This window comes from Alnus glutinosa, chromosome 1 (assembly GCF_958979055.1).
Source record: "Alnus glutinosa chromosome 1, dhAlnGlut1.1, whole genome shotgun sequence".
Lineage (NCBI taxonomy): Eukaryota > Viridiplantae > Streptophyta > Magnoliopsida > Fagales > Betulaceae > Alnus > Alnus glutinosa.
Window position 1 is genome coordinate 43,972,745 of NC_084886.1, and position 17,414 is coordinate 43,990,158.

The following is a 17,414-nucleotide window of genomic DNA, read 5'->3' on the forward strand; positions in this document are numbered from 1 at the left end:
ATATCCAAAAAGACTAATTATCCCAATCAACACCATGTTGGTAAACAAAGTCATTCTCACTTGCCATGCGCCCTCAAAAGATTATCTCTGCCTTTGACGTGCTTCATACGTCGTCATGGTCATTTGTGAGTATTCCAAGTGTAGACCCACTCAACCAAGGTATCCTTAATTGAGTCAAACTATTGCCAACCCAACAAATCACAACCGAGTTAAAAAAAAAAAAAAATTAATTAATTAATTAATTAAGATATTTGGAAATTGATTGTCTACTTTTGCAGTTTTGCTGTCCTAGAGTGGAAGAAGCTGCAGGGTCGAGAATTTCTTTCAATCACCCAAAGTACATATAAACTATACATAACCGCCATAAAATCCTTTCCATTTACTAGTTTTGCTAAGCCAATATATATATGAGTAATCTGGAAAAGTGGGGAGAGATAACAATTTTATACAGTGAATCTTGAGGAAAAAAAAAAAAAAAATCTTAAATTGCAATCGATATATCATATATCGGCCGTTTGTTTCCCTTCCAATATCTCATTCCACAGCAAGAAATTTCCATTGATAATCCTTGTGAACTGGAATAACCTAAGAGCTATCACCCAAAAAGAAGAAATAAAAATGGAGAAAATATCCAGACCTGTACACACCACCGGTGGCCGGGATGTCCGGTTAAAGTGCCACTTTCATAAACAAAACAACCTTTTTTCCCAGCATCTAAATCTAGGTATAAGAAAAGGAATATAGCCCATCCCTCAAATCACTCATTTCATGTTTCCATCCCACGATCTCAACAAGGGCGCAGACCTAAGAATTTACAAGTTTGAAAGAATGCAAGCTTTAACCTTGAATTAATTCCATCAGATTCTGTAATTGGCTCGCATTGTCTATGCCCGACGGTTCCTTCTGACATCCGACCTCAAATCTGGATTGTCGCCCCTATCTGTGTCAGAATTCTCTCTCAGAGACTCAGGCTCTGCATTCCCTGCCTGACTCCTCCTGTGTCTTCGATCCTGAAAATTCCAAGCATACCACATTTGGAGTGTAAATTTGTGTACCCCTCAGACACTGCTCTGTTTGTTAATGCTTTTTGGAGGGTGCATTTTGTTTTTTGTTTGAAAAAATGTTCTAATGTGACATAAAGATGAAAACAGTTTTGTGCATCTTGTGAGTGTTGTGTTTTAGGTTTTTGCTTTGAAAACAAAACAAAAGTGAGAAAGAGAGTGGTTTAACAAACAAAGCAGAAAAACTTTCGACGGTTATATACATATATATTAAGGAAGTAATTGTGTTTTAACGGATGACTTTTTGGCATTCAATAAATCTAGTTCTGTAAGAAAACATGGATTTTCCAAACTTTCAGATGTTGACTACCCTACACACGAAGTGAAAAAAGCCACCAAGTCTGTATTTCTTACATGCACATTTTTCTAGTTATGAGGCACTGCACTAAGATGGGTAGATCTTGTACTAAGAAGATTATAGAATCAAACCTCTCTAGGTATAGGATACTCCTCAGATTCAAGCATGCGAACAACTTGACTCATCTTTGGCCTTTTGTCAGAATCGGGATCGACACACCTCAAAGCAGTCAAAAGGGCTCGTTTGAGGGCACTTGTTGATGGCCTAGTCTCAATGTTTGGATCCACAACCTCTTCGGAGCGCCTGCTTCCAACCATCAGCTTCAGCCAGTCAACTAGATTTACCTGCAAGAACCACCCAATAGGATCATATCAAGACAATAGTGACTGTAATAGTGCCATATCATGCATTTGATGAGAACTCTGAAGGTCAATAGATCAGTAGCAGGGAAAGAAGAATGCACGATAACAAATTAAGCTGCTAAGAACTGCAAAGTAACTTTGGGATCCATGTAGTCAACTTATTAAATATATATATTTTTTTTTTATAAGTAAATGTAGTCAACTTATTAAATTACATGTTATATTTACACTAACTCATGCAACCTAATGCAAAGTTGAGAGGGGAAAGCTAAAACATATAGAACAGCTTCAGTAGCTGATCAGCAACATATACAGTGAAATAATAATACCATGTCGAATTTCAAATTACTTCAGCAACAGAAGAATATTGATTTTGTACCTCATGTGGTTGCCGACCATAATCAACCGGGTCTCTTCCAGTAATTGCTTCCAGAAGCACTACACCAAAACTATAAACATCACTCTTCTCATTTAGCAGACCCGAATTAGCATACTCCGGAGCAACATATCTGAAATACAATCAAGGTAGGTGGAAAAAGAATAATTAAATTTCAATCAGTGACGGTAATATTTTCTTGTACACATACTACCAACCTAGGAAACAAAGCAATGTAAAAAGGGAAGGAAATAAATTGGTGCGATATTAGCGTTGCAAGAAACTGTTAATCAGAAAAAGGGGGAGAAAAAACTCACCCAAAGGTACCCATAATTCTAGTTGTAATATAACTTGTTCCAGCACACAGCAATTTGGCCAGACCAAAATCAGATATCTTAGAATTGAAGTCATCATCAATCAATATATTGCTTGATTTGATATCTCGATGGATAACTTTAGGCTCAATAGCCTCATGTAAATAAGCCAGCCTGCAAAAATGTAATACGACTCTCAAGGAGATGAACTCAAGACAAGGTTAAATAATCAAATTAAGGTATGGATGGACTTACGCCTTAGCAGTTCCAAGAAGGATTTTCATCCGAGCTTCCCACGTAAGATGTCCATGTTGACGCATAGCTCCATGCAGCCACTGCTCTAAATTGCCATTGTTGACATACTCATATACCAATAACCTGACAAGGGAATTAATTCAACACGTGCAGACTTAGCTCCAAAAACTCACATCCATAGATTAACATAAACAATATTGTTAGATATTCAATTGCAAAGATGCGCGCGAAGTATATGACTATGGGAGTGATTAGAGTTTCCTTTGTTTTCTTTTCAACAATATTCTTGTGGCTAGAATTTTTTATGCTATTATTTTTATATGGAAACTATTAATCGATAGAATAGCTATACTGTATGAAACATTGAGAGAAAAGACAAATTTCATATGACAATTAATTCTTATAGATTTATTCCAAAACGTAGTCAAGAAATTAAAAGATAAGTTACTCATGTGAAATGGATATGATACCTTTCGGTTCCTTCGATGCAATAACCCAAAAGTCGAACTAAGTTCTTATGCCGCACATGACCAATAGCCTCAACTTCCACTCTAAATTCCTTCTCAGCTTGTCCTCTATAAGATAATATACATAATTATATAAAGAAAATTATAAACAAAAAAAATTCAATGAGGGTTAAAAAAAAAATGTGAAAGGGAGACATGCTTGTACACAACTTACAGATTGTTGAAGAGCTTCTTAACAGCCACAGGAGTCCCATTAATCAAATTACCTCGAAAAACAATTCCATATCCACCCTCACCAATAATATTTTCCTTTGAAAACCGGTTTGTTGCACGATCTAGGTCCCTTAATGTAAACCAGTGACCCCAACCAAGGTGAGAGAACTCGGGCAGACCAGACAGAGGTGAAGGAGCAGTTACGGGATGCGAAGAAGGCCTGTATACAGAAAGTGTTCCCATACCTCCCTCTTCTCCCGATTGAGAACCAACGCCTTCTTGCTCTGCATGATTAAATGAACCTGATTGGCTACTTTTATCCCCATTCTTTGGGTGGATAGAAACCTTCTCCAACTCTCTGTCAGTCGATTTGTCAGTGACAGTAAGGAAAGCACCATCACGGGAAACATAATTGTTAGCTGAAACTTGATCAACCTTAATCTCTTTAATTTCTTCCGAAACCGTTGGAATTTGGCTGATGGGGAGCATGTCATTAGCCCTTCTGGATTTCTTTCTTGAAGTAAGATAAAAGGATAGTAGCACAAGGATAATAACAATAAACAACCCCACAATGATCCCCATTAACACCCACACCTTCAGACCAAAAACAAATGTCTTCTTAGACAGTCCTGTGTTAAGATCAGTCGTCATTTTTTCTGATACCAAGTTACCTGCAAAAGTAACAGTGAAACATTTCAAAATGCAGTTCTATTTGTCCAAAAACTCTAATTTTGGCATGTCACCAAACCTGCCACGGTGCCACCCAATTTTCACCATACCATCAACAGAGAACATAAACCTATCTCTAAAAAAGAATAAAAATCCGGAAATTGACAGCATAACTAAATTGTCAACTGCTTCGTGACACAGAAACCACGAGAAAGAAAAGAGACGGTGAAAGAAGATAGTTTAGGCACCAAAACAGGTACGTATAGAGAAAAATAGAAGAAAAGAGAAAATGCTCAGAAGAAAAGGCACGGCTCAATCTAAAAATATTGAATTAGGACGAACAAGAGGCACGCATCAGAGAAAAACAATGCTCAAAATCAATATTTTTCATGTAAAAATTAAAATTAAACAGATAAAGATGTTATTTTCTGAAATAACAACACATTAAACAGGTACATTTCGTATATCATTTGAATAAGCCAACAACCATTCATCTCCCCAGGAAAAAAGAAAAACGCATACAACCCAAAAGACTCAAATTCTCATCGTTACGGACCCAAGAAAACCGATACAAACCACTTGCGCCTATCTGACTTCGGCCCTCACCGACAGTAAGTCTAGCGTGTTAGACTTCTGGCAAACACACACAACGAAGAACTAAACTTCAAAGTTTTCATCTTCTTCTTAAATTTTCCCCAGTTTTCTCGGAAACAAAACAGTGAACAAATAAACATAAACACAAGCAAAAGAGAAGTGATAAACAGATAGTCTATGTACCGAAAAGCTTCTCATTGCATACCTGCTTGCAGAACCACTTCTGAAATCACTTCTCCACAACCTCCTCCTCAGAAAATGAACCAAACTTAAATTCGGGATCTCTTATTAAAAGAATCCCAAAACCCAGACACCGATAAAATCTCATTCCCACTCACCCAAATCAGCCTCATTGTCCAAAATCTCCTAACATACAGGCATTTTGTTTGGGCTACCTTTCTGGGTTCACCCAAATGGCCAAATGGGTCCCTATATCCAAGCTCAAAAATGGAGTTTTCTCCAGCCACACTTGCCCGTTTTGGAACACCAAATCAAAAGAAAGCTCCCAGCTAAAGCATAGACCCCCCCCGTCTTTTGCAGCCCAAGGGAATTGAAGAATTTAAGAGGCACGTGGAATTCTGAGAAGTGGAAATGGTGGTGGGGTTATGAAAGAGAGAAGGAATGGAGTTATCAGTGTTTGGTGACGAGGAGAGGCGTGCCCTCACATTACATACAGTAAAAGAGAAGCATGAGACTTGGAGGAAGCTTTTCCTTGCTGTTTCTTCAATTTTCTTTCATTTCTTCTCTCTGTTTTTATTTTTTTTTTCATTTTTACTTGTGTCCTAATTGCCGAGGTTGACAGATAATCACACTTTTTACTTTTTATTTGAATTTGCAGTAAGAAAAATTTACTCAACCTAACACTAAGATTGTTAAGTCTAATCTATTTAATTACTTAATTTGATTAAAATAAATTTATATAACTTATATTTATACATGGATAATTCGAACTCAACACGCAATACAAGAGTCAACAATTTTAAAACGGCATGCAAATTCAATACAAGTTAACACGAATTTAACTAGAATTAAAAAATCTGACTTATTTAATTAAGTTATATAATTTTATACTTAGTCGGCAAATTCCTAATCAAACGGCCAGTTTATTTTGACAAAATGCTATGATTAGTGGAGACAAGTAATCAGTGGGAATGAGGAAATGTTTAAGTGGCGTATTAGTAAAAAGGTTGAAAGGTCAAATGGACAGACTGGGCACCAAATTGATCCCAGAACCAATGCGGTTCAGTCATTATGAGTTCTTTCTGCACATCCATGAAATCAGCAGCATCATCTCTCTCCTCTTGAGTTTTCTGTCTTTTTTTATTTATTTATTATTGTTTATTTAATGAGATTAGGTTGTCCAGTTTCTTAGGTCGGATAGTCAAAGAAACAGACTGGACACCAATCACCATACCAGGTTGTTCTTTATACCCAAAATACCCCTGTTCTAGCTTCAAAATAATATTAAGTTTATACCTATTGTGAGGAAGTTGTGTAATGTGTACAATCTAAGAAATAGCACAACCACCGTACCCAAAATCTGCAGATCTCTTATGGTGAACCTCTTGTTGTTCTTTTGGCAGTGTAATTCATAATTTTTTTTTTTTATGGGATTATTCAACTTTATTTTAGAAGATAATTCGCTTATGGTTATTCAAGCTTTCTAATTATCCGTCGTTACTCAAAAAAAACAATAAAAATGACGCGATAATGAAAAATTGGCCCTTAGACCAACAAATACTTACAAAAAAAAAAAAAAAAAAAAATTATAATTGATTTATATCATCACGTCATTTTAATTGTCCAACAGCTGTCTGTTGAATTTGTTTTTTTCTTTAGACACTACTGCCCCAAGAATGCAGCATAGTTTCTGATATAAACCAGATGTGAAGGAATCAGAATGGTACGGAGAAGCAGCATAATATAGATGGGTGAAAGAGAAAGCAAAACCCCACCTTTTGCAGTGAGGAGAAAAAGCAGAGTGTCATCCATCCCTGCACATTTTTTAACTTCCAATGCTTTTCTTTTCGATCTGTGTTGTGGAACAGTGAACAATCATTGAGTTTTATAACACTTCTTTCTACATTTATTAAACAGAACCCATGTCCTGTTTTGCTTTTGTGGTCCTAAATAAATTTTAAAAAAATAAATATTTATATATTTATCTCCGGACAAGATGTTCCTTTTGGTGAAAAAAGTGTTGTCCTGATTTTGGATTAATAGAGAAAAGCACATGCAAATAAACAGAAAGAGGTCAGTGATCAAATGCACCAGTTTGACTTTAAGAGTTTTCTCTTTAGGCATGGTTCATCTTAAGGAGCAAGATGGGTCCATTGCTGAATTCTTTTCTCTCTCTCTTTTTTTTTTCTTTTTTTTTTTCTTCAAAGAATTGCCGGCTAAATTGCCTCCAAGCCAAGCAATCTAGCCGAGATGTCAGATTGGAGATTGCTTCACACTTCAAATGCATGGTATGGTCTGTATTTTTTAAGATATTATGTCTGATGTTACAGCATGTTGCACGACCACGAACGCCAGCAAAACCGAGAGAAAACGAGATCGGAAACTTATCGGAAATCTCCGCAGAAATTACTCCGATACCTAAATTAACAAGTATGGAGATCAGGTGTAATGAATTCAAGTAATAATAATATAGGTGTCTCTTTATACTTGTGTGTATCTTCTTCTTAAATATGGGACAAGCTTGCCAGGTGTCGTTTACCAATAGGACAGTTGCTCATATATATATATATTTATGATTGCCTATTTTTATTTATTTTTTAAATGAGAAACAATATCAACGTGAGAATAGCAAAATACGTGCTATTACTGCTAATTATGATGTCGTGACATTGTAATTATTGCAATAAGAAGTCATTATGTATGGTACACGTACTCTTAAATATTTATTAAGTGAAATGAAAATAATTTATTTTATGATTAGTATTTAATAATATAAGCAATGTTATGTTATTTAAAATTTTAAATAATAAATTTAATCTAGACAATGAAATAAATGATCTAAATTTCTCTCACATAAATGTTTATTTTTTTCTAAAAAAAAAATGTGTTAAATGAAGAGATCTTGGCCCTTAAATATATTGCTTTAATTCTCATTTACTTTATGCCGACTGTGATTTATCCTTTGTTTTATGATGCTTTTTAGCAAGTCTAAAACAGGGGTCGTTGCTTTAAAGAATCATTACACATTTTATTTATTTATTTTAATTTTTGGAATATTGAATAGGCCCCGCCAAAAAGGAAAATAGAACAAGACAAGCATGCTTTGAACTTTGAAGGACCTAATTCTCCTTAACACTAATTCAAAGTCTAAAAGTGAGATTAAAGTGTAGACTGGTGATCTATTAGATGGTTGCCCAACCGAATCCTAGGGATGTTTTGATGGAAATTTTGAAAACGAATCACCACAATTAAACATTTGAGGTTAGGGCTTGCATACACTTCACTAGCTGAATTTGAATTAGCATGCTCATATTTAGGGTTGGCAATTTTTGACACGACCCATGAACCCGACACGAAAATACAGGATTTGGGTTTGGGGTAATTGGGTTCGTGTCGGACCCGATTGTATATTCCGGTCGGCCGGGTTGACACGAACCCGACTTGAATGCACAAATTGCCAAGCCTACCCATATTTATACCAGGCATGTGATAACAGTGAATGGGAACGAAATCAAGATTTCTCGTCGAAATGAATCAAGCATAATTTTTAAGCTATATGATAAAAAGCATTGCAGATGTTTGCACTTAAATCATGTGAGATACTAAAGATCGTAACATACCACCATACACTTATGTCTACAACGGCTTATTCTATCAACATTGACCTGATAGTAGTATTTTCTTTTTTGGTGACTCCACAAACTTATTAGTATTTAATTACTTTAGCTCTATACACATGTGTCACCCCTCCATCACTCAACCATATTTTGCGAATCCATATTTTTTGAAAATTAATGTCTGAATTCTACAAAATTAAGGTAGAGAATGAAAAAAGGGGTGAAGGGTCTGACCATCCTAATATCTTAAACAGGCAGATCTCGTAGGGGTGTAAATCCGGAGTCTATTTTCAGTTATTGGCCAATAACCGGTAACCAGTTCCGAGGTCCCCAATTACTGAATTTCAATAACCGGAATCGGGGACCCCAGATAACTGGGAGTTACTCGATTACTTCGAGTGAACCGGTTATCCGGACTTGGTACTTAAAAAAAAAAAAAAAAAATCAAACAACAATCAGAATTTCAATTCTGTTCATTTATCACATTTTCTCAACAACCAAACAGCAAAAAATAAAAATTCACAACCAAATCCAAAACGTTATAAGACCTTAGCTCATACAAACCTCTGAGCCATAGCCGGATCCACTATTTTCTGGTCTCGTGGGCGAAAGCATCAGTGAAATGGTACAGATCAAGAGAACAGCCACAGTGATCAACAACCACCCCACCATTCCCTTCAAGCCTCCCACTCCACCTAGCTTTAGTTATAATCGGGTGTTTAGGAAATAAATAACCGACTCTTGATACCAAACCGGTTTCTCAATTTTTCTGTTACCCGAAGTCGATTAGTGCACATAACCAATTTTTCAACCGGTTATAACTGGTCCGAAATTACACCCTTAAGATCTTGTACATTGAACTATTTAAAATACATGTACTCCAATCTTCCTCTCTCTCATTTTCTATTCAAATCCTAGAAATTTTGAGCAGGAAATTTTAGGCCTGTCCATATTGCAATAGGTCCTACCTAACAAATTATTGCCTTGTAGTACGATATATATAACAAAGATTATTATCTCAGAATTATGTATTAGATATAAATGCTGTCACCAGGTAGTTCAGTGAAAAGGAAATGCAGGACAAGTTATATCCCAATAGTCAAAGTTCAATGACACTTGTTCCTATCCCCTTTTGCCCCATTCCCTTCTTTTCAAGTTAAATTAACTGCCAATCACATCATAAAATCTCATCGCATTTGTTTTTCTTTCTATTTTATTTTACAGGAATTTTGCAGCCATCAACATTGATAGGATAACTAAATTTACCAAACCTTTGAATAATAAATAAAAAACCTAAGACAAAGAGGTATGTTTGTTGATGAAACATCTTTATAATTATTTGTTTAAATTTTAAAAAATTAAGATATATAATTGTGAAAAACTACTTATAGAATCTACTTGATTAAATAAGTGGTTAAGCAGTTCAATTTTTATTTGGACAGGTGAATCTTATAAGTGGTCTCTCACAATCACTTGTCTGAATTCTTTTAAATTTGAACAAATAATTATAGAAAATATTTATCCAACAAACATAGCCTAAAAACATGGAAAGAACGAAATGCTTAAGTGTTTTTTGGTCAACAACTCTAAAATTTTATACTTAATTCCGGAAGCCAACCAGAGTCAACTTCCGGATGACATTTTTTTAAACAAGTGAATCAACGAAAAAACAAATAATGATCTCCACGTCATATCTTTCTTGAGCCAGACGTGTAATTCACACCAAAAGTACTTGAACTAAAATAAGCCTCCAAGGTCTCATGTATTAGACCTTGTCATAAACACAAAAGGTTTTCATTTTTTTATTTTTTATTTAATTGTGCTTATTAAATTGATCGATATAGCTTTGTGTTCGTTAAGTTTACGAGTTGAAAATAATCGGATTCGAACGGCTAACATTTCTCACAGGATAAACCGCTGCCTTTCGAGCGTCCGACTAGAAATGCATGCGATACGTTAATCCTATAAAACACGTATCGGTATCGGAATAATAGATTGAAATATGGCTTGAATTAGAACAGGAACCGGACATTCATAAACCACAATGATTTGTTGAACAGGAATCTTTCAAAAACTATTTTGTTTTCCGATGATCTTCACTGTCGGTTCCTGCGAAGAAGCCATTGGCCGGTGTGGCTTTCACAGCTCATTATCGATCTTGTTGTTGTTGATTAAAGTAAGATGATTAATTAGTGTGCGACATTCGCATGATTAGTGTCCGCATGCGACATTTGTGTGCTCCCAACACATAGCACTGGTGGTTGAAACTGCATTATCTATTTAGCTTATGTGGTGGTTGTTAGGTGGTTTGCATCAGGCTGTCCAAGAAGAGATCAATTATGTGGAACAAAGATATTATTAAACTTGTATCGATTTATATCGGATCGGGATTCTTTGAAATTATTTGTCCGAATTCTAGGGTTTAATCCTAGGTAAGGCGACCGAGAGCTGTGAATGATCTCTTGCTCACGATGAAAGCGAGTTCCCAATACAAGGTATAAACACCGTATCTGCGTGGGGCTTTCAATTGCCTTATTATGTATTGCACTATACGTGATTGTAGGTATGACAGTAGAACTGTCAATTTTTTACATGGCTTGCGAATTCGATACGAGCCCAACATGAAATTAGTAGATTAGGGTTAAGAGGTCTGATCCGTTTAATAAAATAGTATTATATTTTTACTTCGAAATGACCTGAACTCTATACGCGATATTTATGGCTGGTAATTTTTTACACAAAATTAGTATGTTGGGATTAAGGGGTTTGGCTTGTTTAATTAAATGTGTCGAATTATGACTGACTTATATAGTCTTATTCGTATATCTCAACATGACCTGAATTCGACCCGTGAACACGAATTGCCATCTAAGAATGGGCAATATGATGGGTTAATGTAGATGAGGCATTGAGTTCTTGAGCACCATCAATCCTGATGATTCAACATCATGGTGGTCCAAACTGGAATTCTGATCCTATCTTCTCACTATCATCTGGTCCGAACACATTTTACCAGAGAATCGAACAGGAAAAAGTTGGTCTCAACTCTCAATCTCATTTCCTAATGTACTTTCGGACTTTGTGGCTGTAATTTCTAGGAAAGGTCCTACTTACTGACAAAACTTTGGCTTGTATTCATTGTTGTCTACCGAATGTCCTTTGAACGATGGGAAATGTTTATGCACCTTAGATAAAACAATTAATGTTCCTCTTATTTCTTTTATATGTTCTTTAATTTCAATCTTTTAATTTGGTTAATATATCATATAGATATACTATTGGATTTGCAAGGTCCCTCTTCTACAAGAAAAAAGAAATAATAGTACCCTCCATTATATAGAAAATTCAGAAAAACCAAATCAAGAAAAAAATTAACTCACGGTCACATAATGGGTCTGGTGACCCGCCCTTTTCCCACATGGATTATGGGTAAATAGATAAATACAAGGAGGCTCGGATAATATCCACCCGCCTGCCTACACGCATACATGAATTTAAAAAATTTTGTTGTTTTGGTTGCATAAACACCATACCTTTCGCACAACCCTACATTTATTTTTCTTTTTATGACGCTTCTTACAACTTTACTTAATCATTTATGGTTTGTTAATTTATTTATTTATTTTTTTTCCCGAAATCACCTTCATCTCTTAGTCTCTCATTGCTGTCACTGAGTCTGTGTCTCTCTCATTCTCTTAGAGAATCACCTTTACCTTTATCCCTAGCGGATTTCTTGGGCGATTATTTGGAAAAAAAAAAAAAAAAAAAAAATTAAGTTTTTCTAATGTCATTTCTTGGGATTTTTTTTCTTTTTTTTTTTTTTTAGTTTTTTTACTGATATTTTTGTCTTTTCGGGTAAAAGGCGGACATTACAACCCTAATAGTATAACCAAATTAAAAGAAGATGAGACTTGAGAGACCTTACAAATGGTGTAATAGATTGAGACCAAGTATAGCTTCCCTTAATTATTTCAATAAAAAGGACCAAATGAGTCAATAACTTGTAGAGAAGGGAGAGGCAAAATTAGCAGCATGTTTGACATTTTTGATGTATTGATCTGCATCAGGCCATCAGCCATTGGTTGATGATGACCCAAGAATCTGTAGGTGACGTGGACAGCAGGTTGTAGCATATTTGACATTTTCGATTCTAGTAGTTCAAATGTCAATTTATAATCCAGCTATACAAGCCCTACATATTGCCACCATGAAATCAACAAAAATCTTCATCATCATCACCATCATCATTCTGCACACAGATGTTAGCCAAACTAGCCATGACTTTTTCTACTCTTTCAACCTTTCCCTTGTCTTCATTTGTCAATGTATATCTTCATATCAAGATGGTGTCTCACCCAAATCTTTACACAATATTTTATAGGCATTATGATTTGATAATAGAAATTGTTTGAAATACTACAGCTTTTACTTTTAATTTTTTATAAATTTATGTGAAATGCCATATTTTAGTGATTCACGTGATAAATACTGTGTGCACTGCTACGTAACTAGAGACGAAGGGAGGGGAGGGTCGGTATTGACCCTGGCCCTCCCCCTCATTTGATATTTTATTTTTTAATTATAGTATATAAATAGCTAATTTCATATATTTTGGACCAAATGAATTAAGTTTGGCCCCTGCTCGAAAAGAAGGGTTAGGCCACTAGTCCTACTATAATAAAAATAATTTTATACCTAAATATTAAACAACCAAAATCTATCATGAGCAACAAGTCAAATATGTCATTAAAAAAAATTAGGCATGAGTAGTAGCATCTAGGAGCAACTTAAAAGAGTTTTTAACATTGCAAAGGCATCAACGTATGCCTACTTTTCCCCTTTATATAGCAATTACAAAACGAGCATTTTTAGTCATGAATATTGTCAAAATTAGGCTTCGTAACAAAATTGAAGATTTTTTTATTGATTATTTGATGTTATACATCGAAAGAAAAATTGTTACGAAATTTAGTGTAGATTCAATCATAGATGATTTTTGAGATACAAATGAAAGACGGGTTCCATTTTGATAAGTGTTTGAATTGAAAATTGAAATATATTAAGAAACAATTATGTTGTTTCTTTTATTTTGTTTATTTTTGTTAACACTGAATGGATACTATTTTTTATATATATATTAATTTAATATTCTTTCTTAATATATTTCTTATTCATGCTTTGGCTCATATCTATACATTTTTCATTCATGCTTTTTTGGCCCATTCCGATAAAAAAATTATGGCTCCGTCCTTGCATATCAGTTTGTAAATGTGAAATGTACCATGTAAACTGTCACGTAACAATCCACATGTTAGAACATTCTCTATATTAAGCTTTTTATTCAGTTTCCTTATAAGACTATAATTGATTGTAAGGTTTTCTTATTCACCGCTCCTTAATTCCTTTATAAATATCACTAATTGTAATACAATTTTAATATATTTCATTAGTAAAGACGTAGCCTTAATGGTCTTCGTCAATCTCTTTCTCTTAATTTATAATAAAAGTTGTAGTACCTCTCGATACCGTCAAAATTTCTTTGGTGGCTTCAACTGTTGTCTCTCTTGTATTTTGGTGGGATTTGATTTATTGTAATGAAGTAGCTGTTGATGGTATGAAAGCAGCCCACCGATTGAGAAGTAGTCCAATTGTTATGTGTTGAGTAGCTAAGAAATGGCCCAATTCTTAAGAGGGCTGCCTAAACTTTTGGATTGGGGCTCATTTCAACGTCAATCCCTTTTATATCCATTATCCATACCAATTGAATTTATTATTATTATTATTTGTTTGTGGTTAGAATTTATAATGCAATTGAGTAATTATTGATATTATGAATCAGTTTATTGCAAATGGTTCCATTTGTTAATACTTTTTCAACGGTTTTTTTATTTATTTAAACAAGTGTTATAATGTAACATAAAATTGAAGCTCATTTAGAGTGTTTTGTATTTTGTTATTGTTTGTTAATATTTTTATTTTGAAAAGAAAAAAGAAAAAAAAAAGTGTTATCAAATAAAGTTAATTTATAATTTGTGAGAGACTTGTTTTTCTATGAATGTAAAAATTAACTAAGTTATTTATGTGTATAAAAATTAATTTTTCTATGAATTTTGGAAGAAGTAATCTAGTAATAAAAAAATATATATTTAAAGTATTACAATTTTTATTACAATTGCCTTATAAATTGGCTCAATCTTGGAGATGGAAATACTTCTTTCTTCCACAGGTCTGTTAAGATGAGGAAATAATTTTGCCAATCTTGTGAAAGTTTTAAAAGATGATGAAGGCAATAGAGTGGAAGATTGGGAGCAAATCAAATCTATGGTTGTTGGCTATTATCAAAAGCTCCTTGGGAGTACTAATCATGATTTTTCTAGTGAAAAGGCTGATAAGCTGATGGAATCACCAAGTTGATTACAAGGAAGTTTTCTTCGGCTTGTGTTGGTGGTATGGTTGCTGATGTTACTAAAGAAGAGATCCGAAAGGTGGTGTTTTCTTTTAATAAGAACAAAGCTCCTAGTCCGGATGGCTTCCCTGCTGATTTTTTTAGAGAGCTTGGCCGATTGTTGGGGAGGATGTGACTGAAGCTATTCTTGACTTTTTCTCTTATGGTAAGCTTCTTAGAGAGGTTAATGCCACAATTATCACTCTTGTTCCTAAGAGATCAAACCCCTCTGTCGTGGTGGACTTTAGGCCTATATCTTGCTGCAATATAGTGAGCATCTCTAAAATTATTGCAAATAGGTTTCTTAAAGGGCTGGATGACATTGTGGGTCCTAACCAAGGTGCTTTCATTCCCGGTAGGAGTATTGCTGAGAATATCACGTTAGCTCATAAATTAGTCTGCAATTATCATAGGGAGAAGGGGCGTCCGAGATGCACAATTAAGGTAGATCTTATGAAGGCTTATGATTCAGTTAATTGGAGCTTTCTTCTCCATTGTCTGGAGTGTTTTGGAGCTCATAGGAAGTTCATTGGATGGACTCAGGAGTGTATATCCAGCCCGAGTTATTCTGTGGCTTTAAACGGTTCTTTGGTTGGTTATTTTCCTGGCCAAAAAGGGTTGAGGCAGGGTGATCCCATGTCTCCCTATTTGTCTGTCATAACCATGGAAGTTCTTTCCTTTCTTTTGGAAGAGACTGCTGCAGATCCTCATTTTGGGTTTCATTTGAGGTGTCACTCTCTTCAGCTTACACATTTATGTTTTGCTAATGATCTATTGATTTTTTTAGCTGCTAAGATGGATTCTATTCATGCTATTAAAGGAGTTCTTGCTAAATTTGAGGGTCTCTCGGGCTTGAAAACTAACCCTGATAAGAGTATTGTTTTTGGGAAAAGTACACATAACCCCCTCAAACTACCACTCAATTGTCAATGTACCCCTAAACTACCAATTGTGTCAATGTCCCCCCCCCCCCTAAACTACCAAAAAATGTCAATGTCCCACCTAAGACTAACAAAAAGACAAAAATGACCCTAATTTTTTTTGAATAAGACAAAAAATGTCCTCATTAATTCAAAAAATTAAAATTAAAACTTAAAAACTTAAAAAAAATAATAATAATAATAAAAAAAAAAAAAAAAGATATATTTTAAAAAAAAAAAACGAAAAAAAAAATTAAAATAAAAGAACAAAATTTTTAATTTGTTTTTTTTAAAAAAAAAAAAAAAAAAGCAAACAAAAAATAACAGAAATTTATTTTTTTAAAAAAAAATAAAATGAAACAAATGAAAAAAAGAAAAAGAAAGAAAAAACCAGTTTTTATTAAATTAAAAAACGAAAAAGAACAATTTTTTTAAAAGAAAAAGAAAAACGAAAAAAAAAAGAAAAAAAAAAAAAAGAAGAAGAAGCTAACTGAAATTTATTTATTTATTTTTAAAATAAAACAAATGAAAAAAAAAACAGTTTTTATTAAATTAAAAAACGAAAAAGAACATTTTTTTTAAAAGAAAAAAAAAACGAAAATACAAAAAATAACTGAAATTTATTTATTTTTTTAAAAAAATAAAACAAATGAAAAAAAAAACTGTTTTTATTAAATTAAAAAAAAAAAACGAAAAAGAACAATTTTTTTAAAAAGAAAAAAAAAAACTGAAAATTATTATTTAAAAAAAAAACAGTTTTAATTTTTATTTTTTTGGAATAAATTTTTGTTATTTTAGATTTTTTTAATAATTTTTTTTAGTTTTTATTTTATTTTAATAATTTTATGAAGGGCATTTCTGTCATTAGGAGGACATTGACATTTTCTTGTAGTTTAAGGGGGGAGATTGACACAATTGGTAGTTTGGGGGGTACATCGACAATGATATGGTAGTTTGAGGGGGTTATGTGTACTTTTCCCATTGTTTTTTGTGCTGGTTTGACGGGCAAGGGTAAGCAGGATGTCCTAAACCTCTTACATATGAGTGAGGGAACTCTCCATGTACGTTACCTTGGAGTGCCATTGATAACTAAGAGTTTGTTGGTTATGGATTGTGATATTTTGGTGAATAAGATTACTAATAGGATTAATTCCTGGTTAATGAAAAATCTATTATTTGCAGGGCGATTGCAGCTGATCTCTTCTGTCTTATGTAGCTTCCATGTTTTATGGTCTAAGGTATTTATCCTTCATAAGAAAGTGGTTAAGTTGATTGAGCAAAAGCTTAACAGTTTTCTTTGAAGTGGGAAGGATTCTAGAGCTAATGCTAAGGTGGCATGGGATGAGATTTGTACTCTTAAGAAGGAAGGTGGCTTGGGTATACCGTGGGCACTGCTACATCACTAGAGACGAAGGGAGGGGAGGGGAGGTATTGACCTTGGCCCTCCCCCTCCACCTCATTTGATATTTTATTTTTTAATTATAGTATATAAATAGCTACTTTTATATAGTTTGGACCAAAATAATTAAGGTTGGCCTTGCCCGAAAAGAAGGGTTACCCCTAGTCCTATTATAATAAAATTAATTTTATACCTAAATATTAAACAACCGAAATTTATCATGAGCAACAAGTCAAATATGTCA

At 34.0% G+C, this 17,414-nt stretch overlaps 1 protein-coding gene across 1 annotated transcript; it reads right to left on the reverse strand.

Moving 5' to 3' along the window:
• Window positions 1-558: 558 nt before the first annotated feature.
• On the reverse strand, window positions 559-5,305 carry LOC133851279 (probable receptor-like protein kinase At5g18500). Its single transcript, XM_062287619.1, has 8 exons — window positions 4,815-5,305; window positions 3,348-4,017; window positions 3,137-3,241; window positions 2,667-2,789; window positions 2,415-2,585; window positions 2,101-2,230; window positions 1,491-1,703; window positions 559-1,010 (listed from the first exon to the last, which is right to left on the reverse strand). The coding sequence occupies exons 2-8, from the start codon at window positions 3,995-3,997 to the stop codon at window positions 885-887; spliced, it is 1,518 nt and encodes a 505-aa protein (XP_062143603.1). The 5' UTR covers window positions 3,998-4,017; window positions 4,815-5,305; the 3' UTR covers window positions 559-884.
• Between the last annotated feature and the right edge of the window lie 12,109 nt (window positions 5,306-17,414).

Bases quoted from the DNA above. Each gene is read 5' to 3' on its own strand.
- LOC133851279 (XM_062287619.1), bottom strand. From the start codon at position 3,997: ATGACGACTGATCTTAACACAGGACTGTCTAAGAAGACATTTGTTTTT. The intron at 3,242-3,347 runs GTAAGTTGTGTA...ATTATCTTATAG, and splicing joins AAGAAGCTCTTCAACAATCT to AGGACAAGCTGAGAAGGAAT. The intron at 1,011-1,490 runs GTTTGATTCTAT...TGGAATTTTCAG, and splicing joins AGTATCCTATACCTAGAGAG to GATCGAAGACACAGGAGGAG.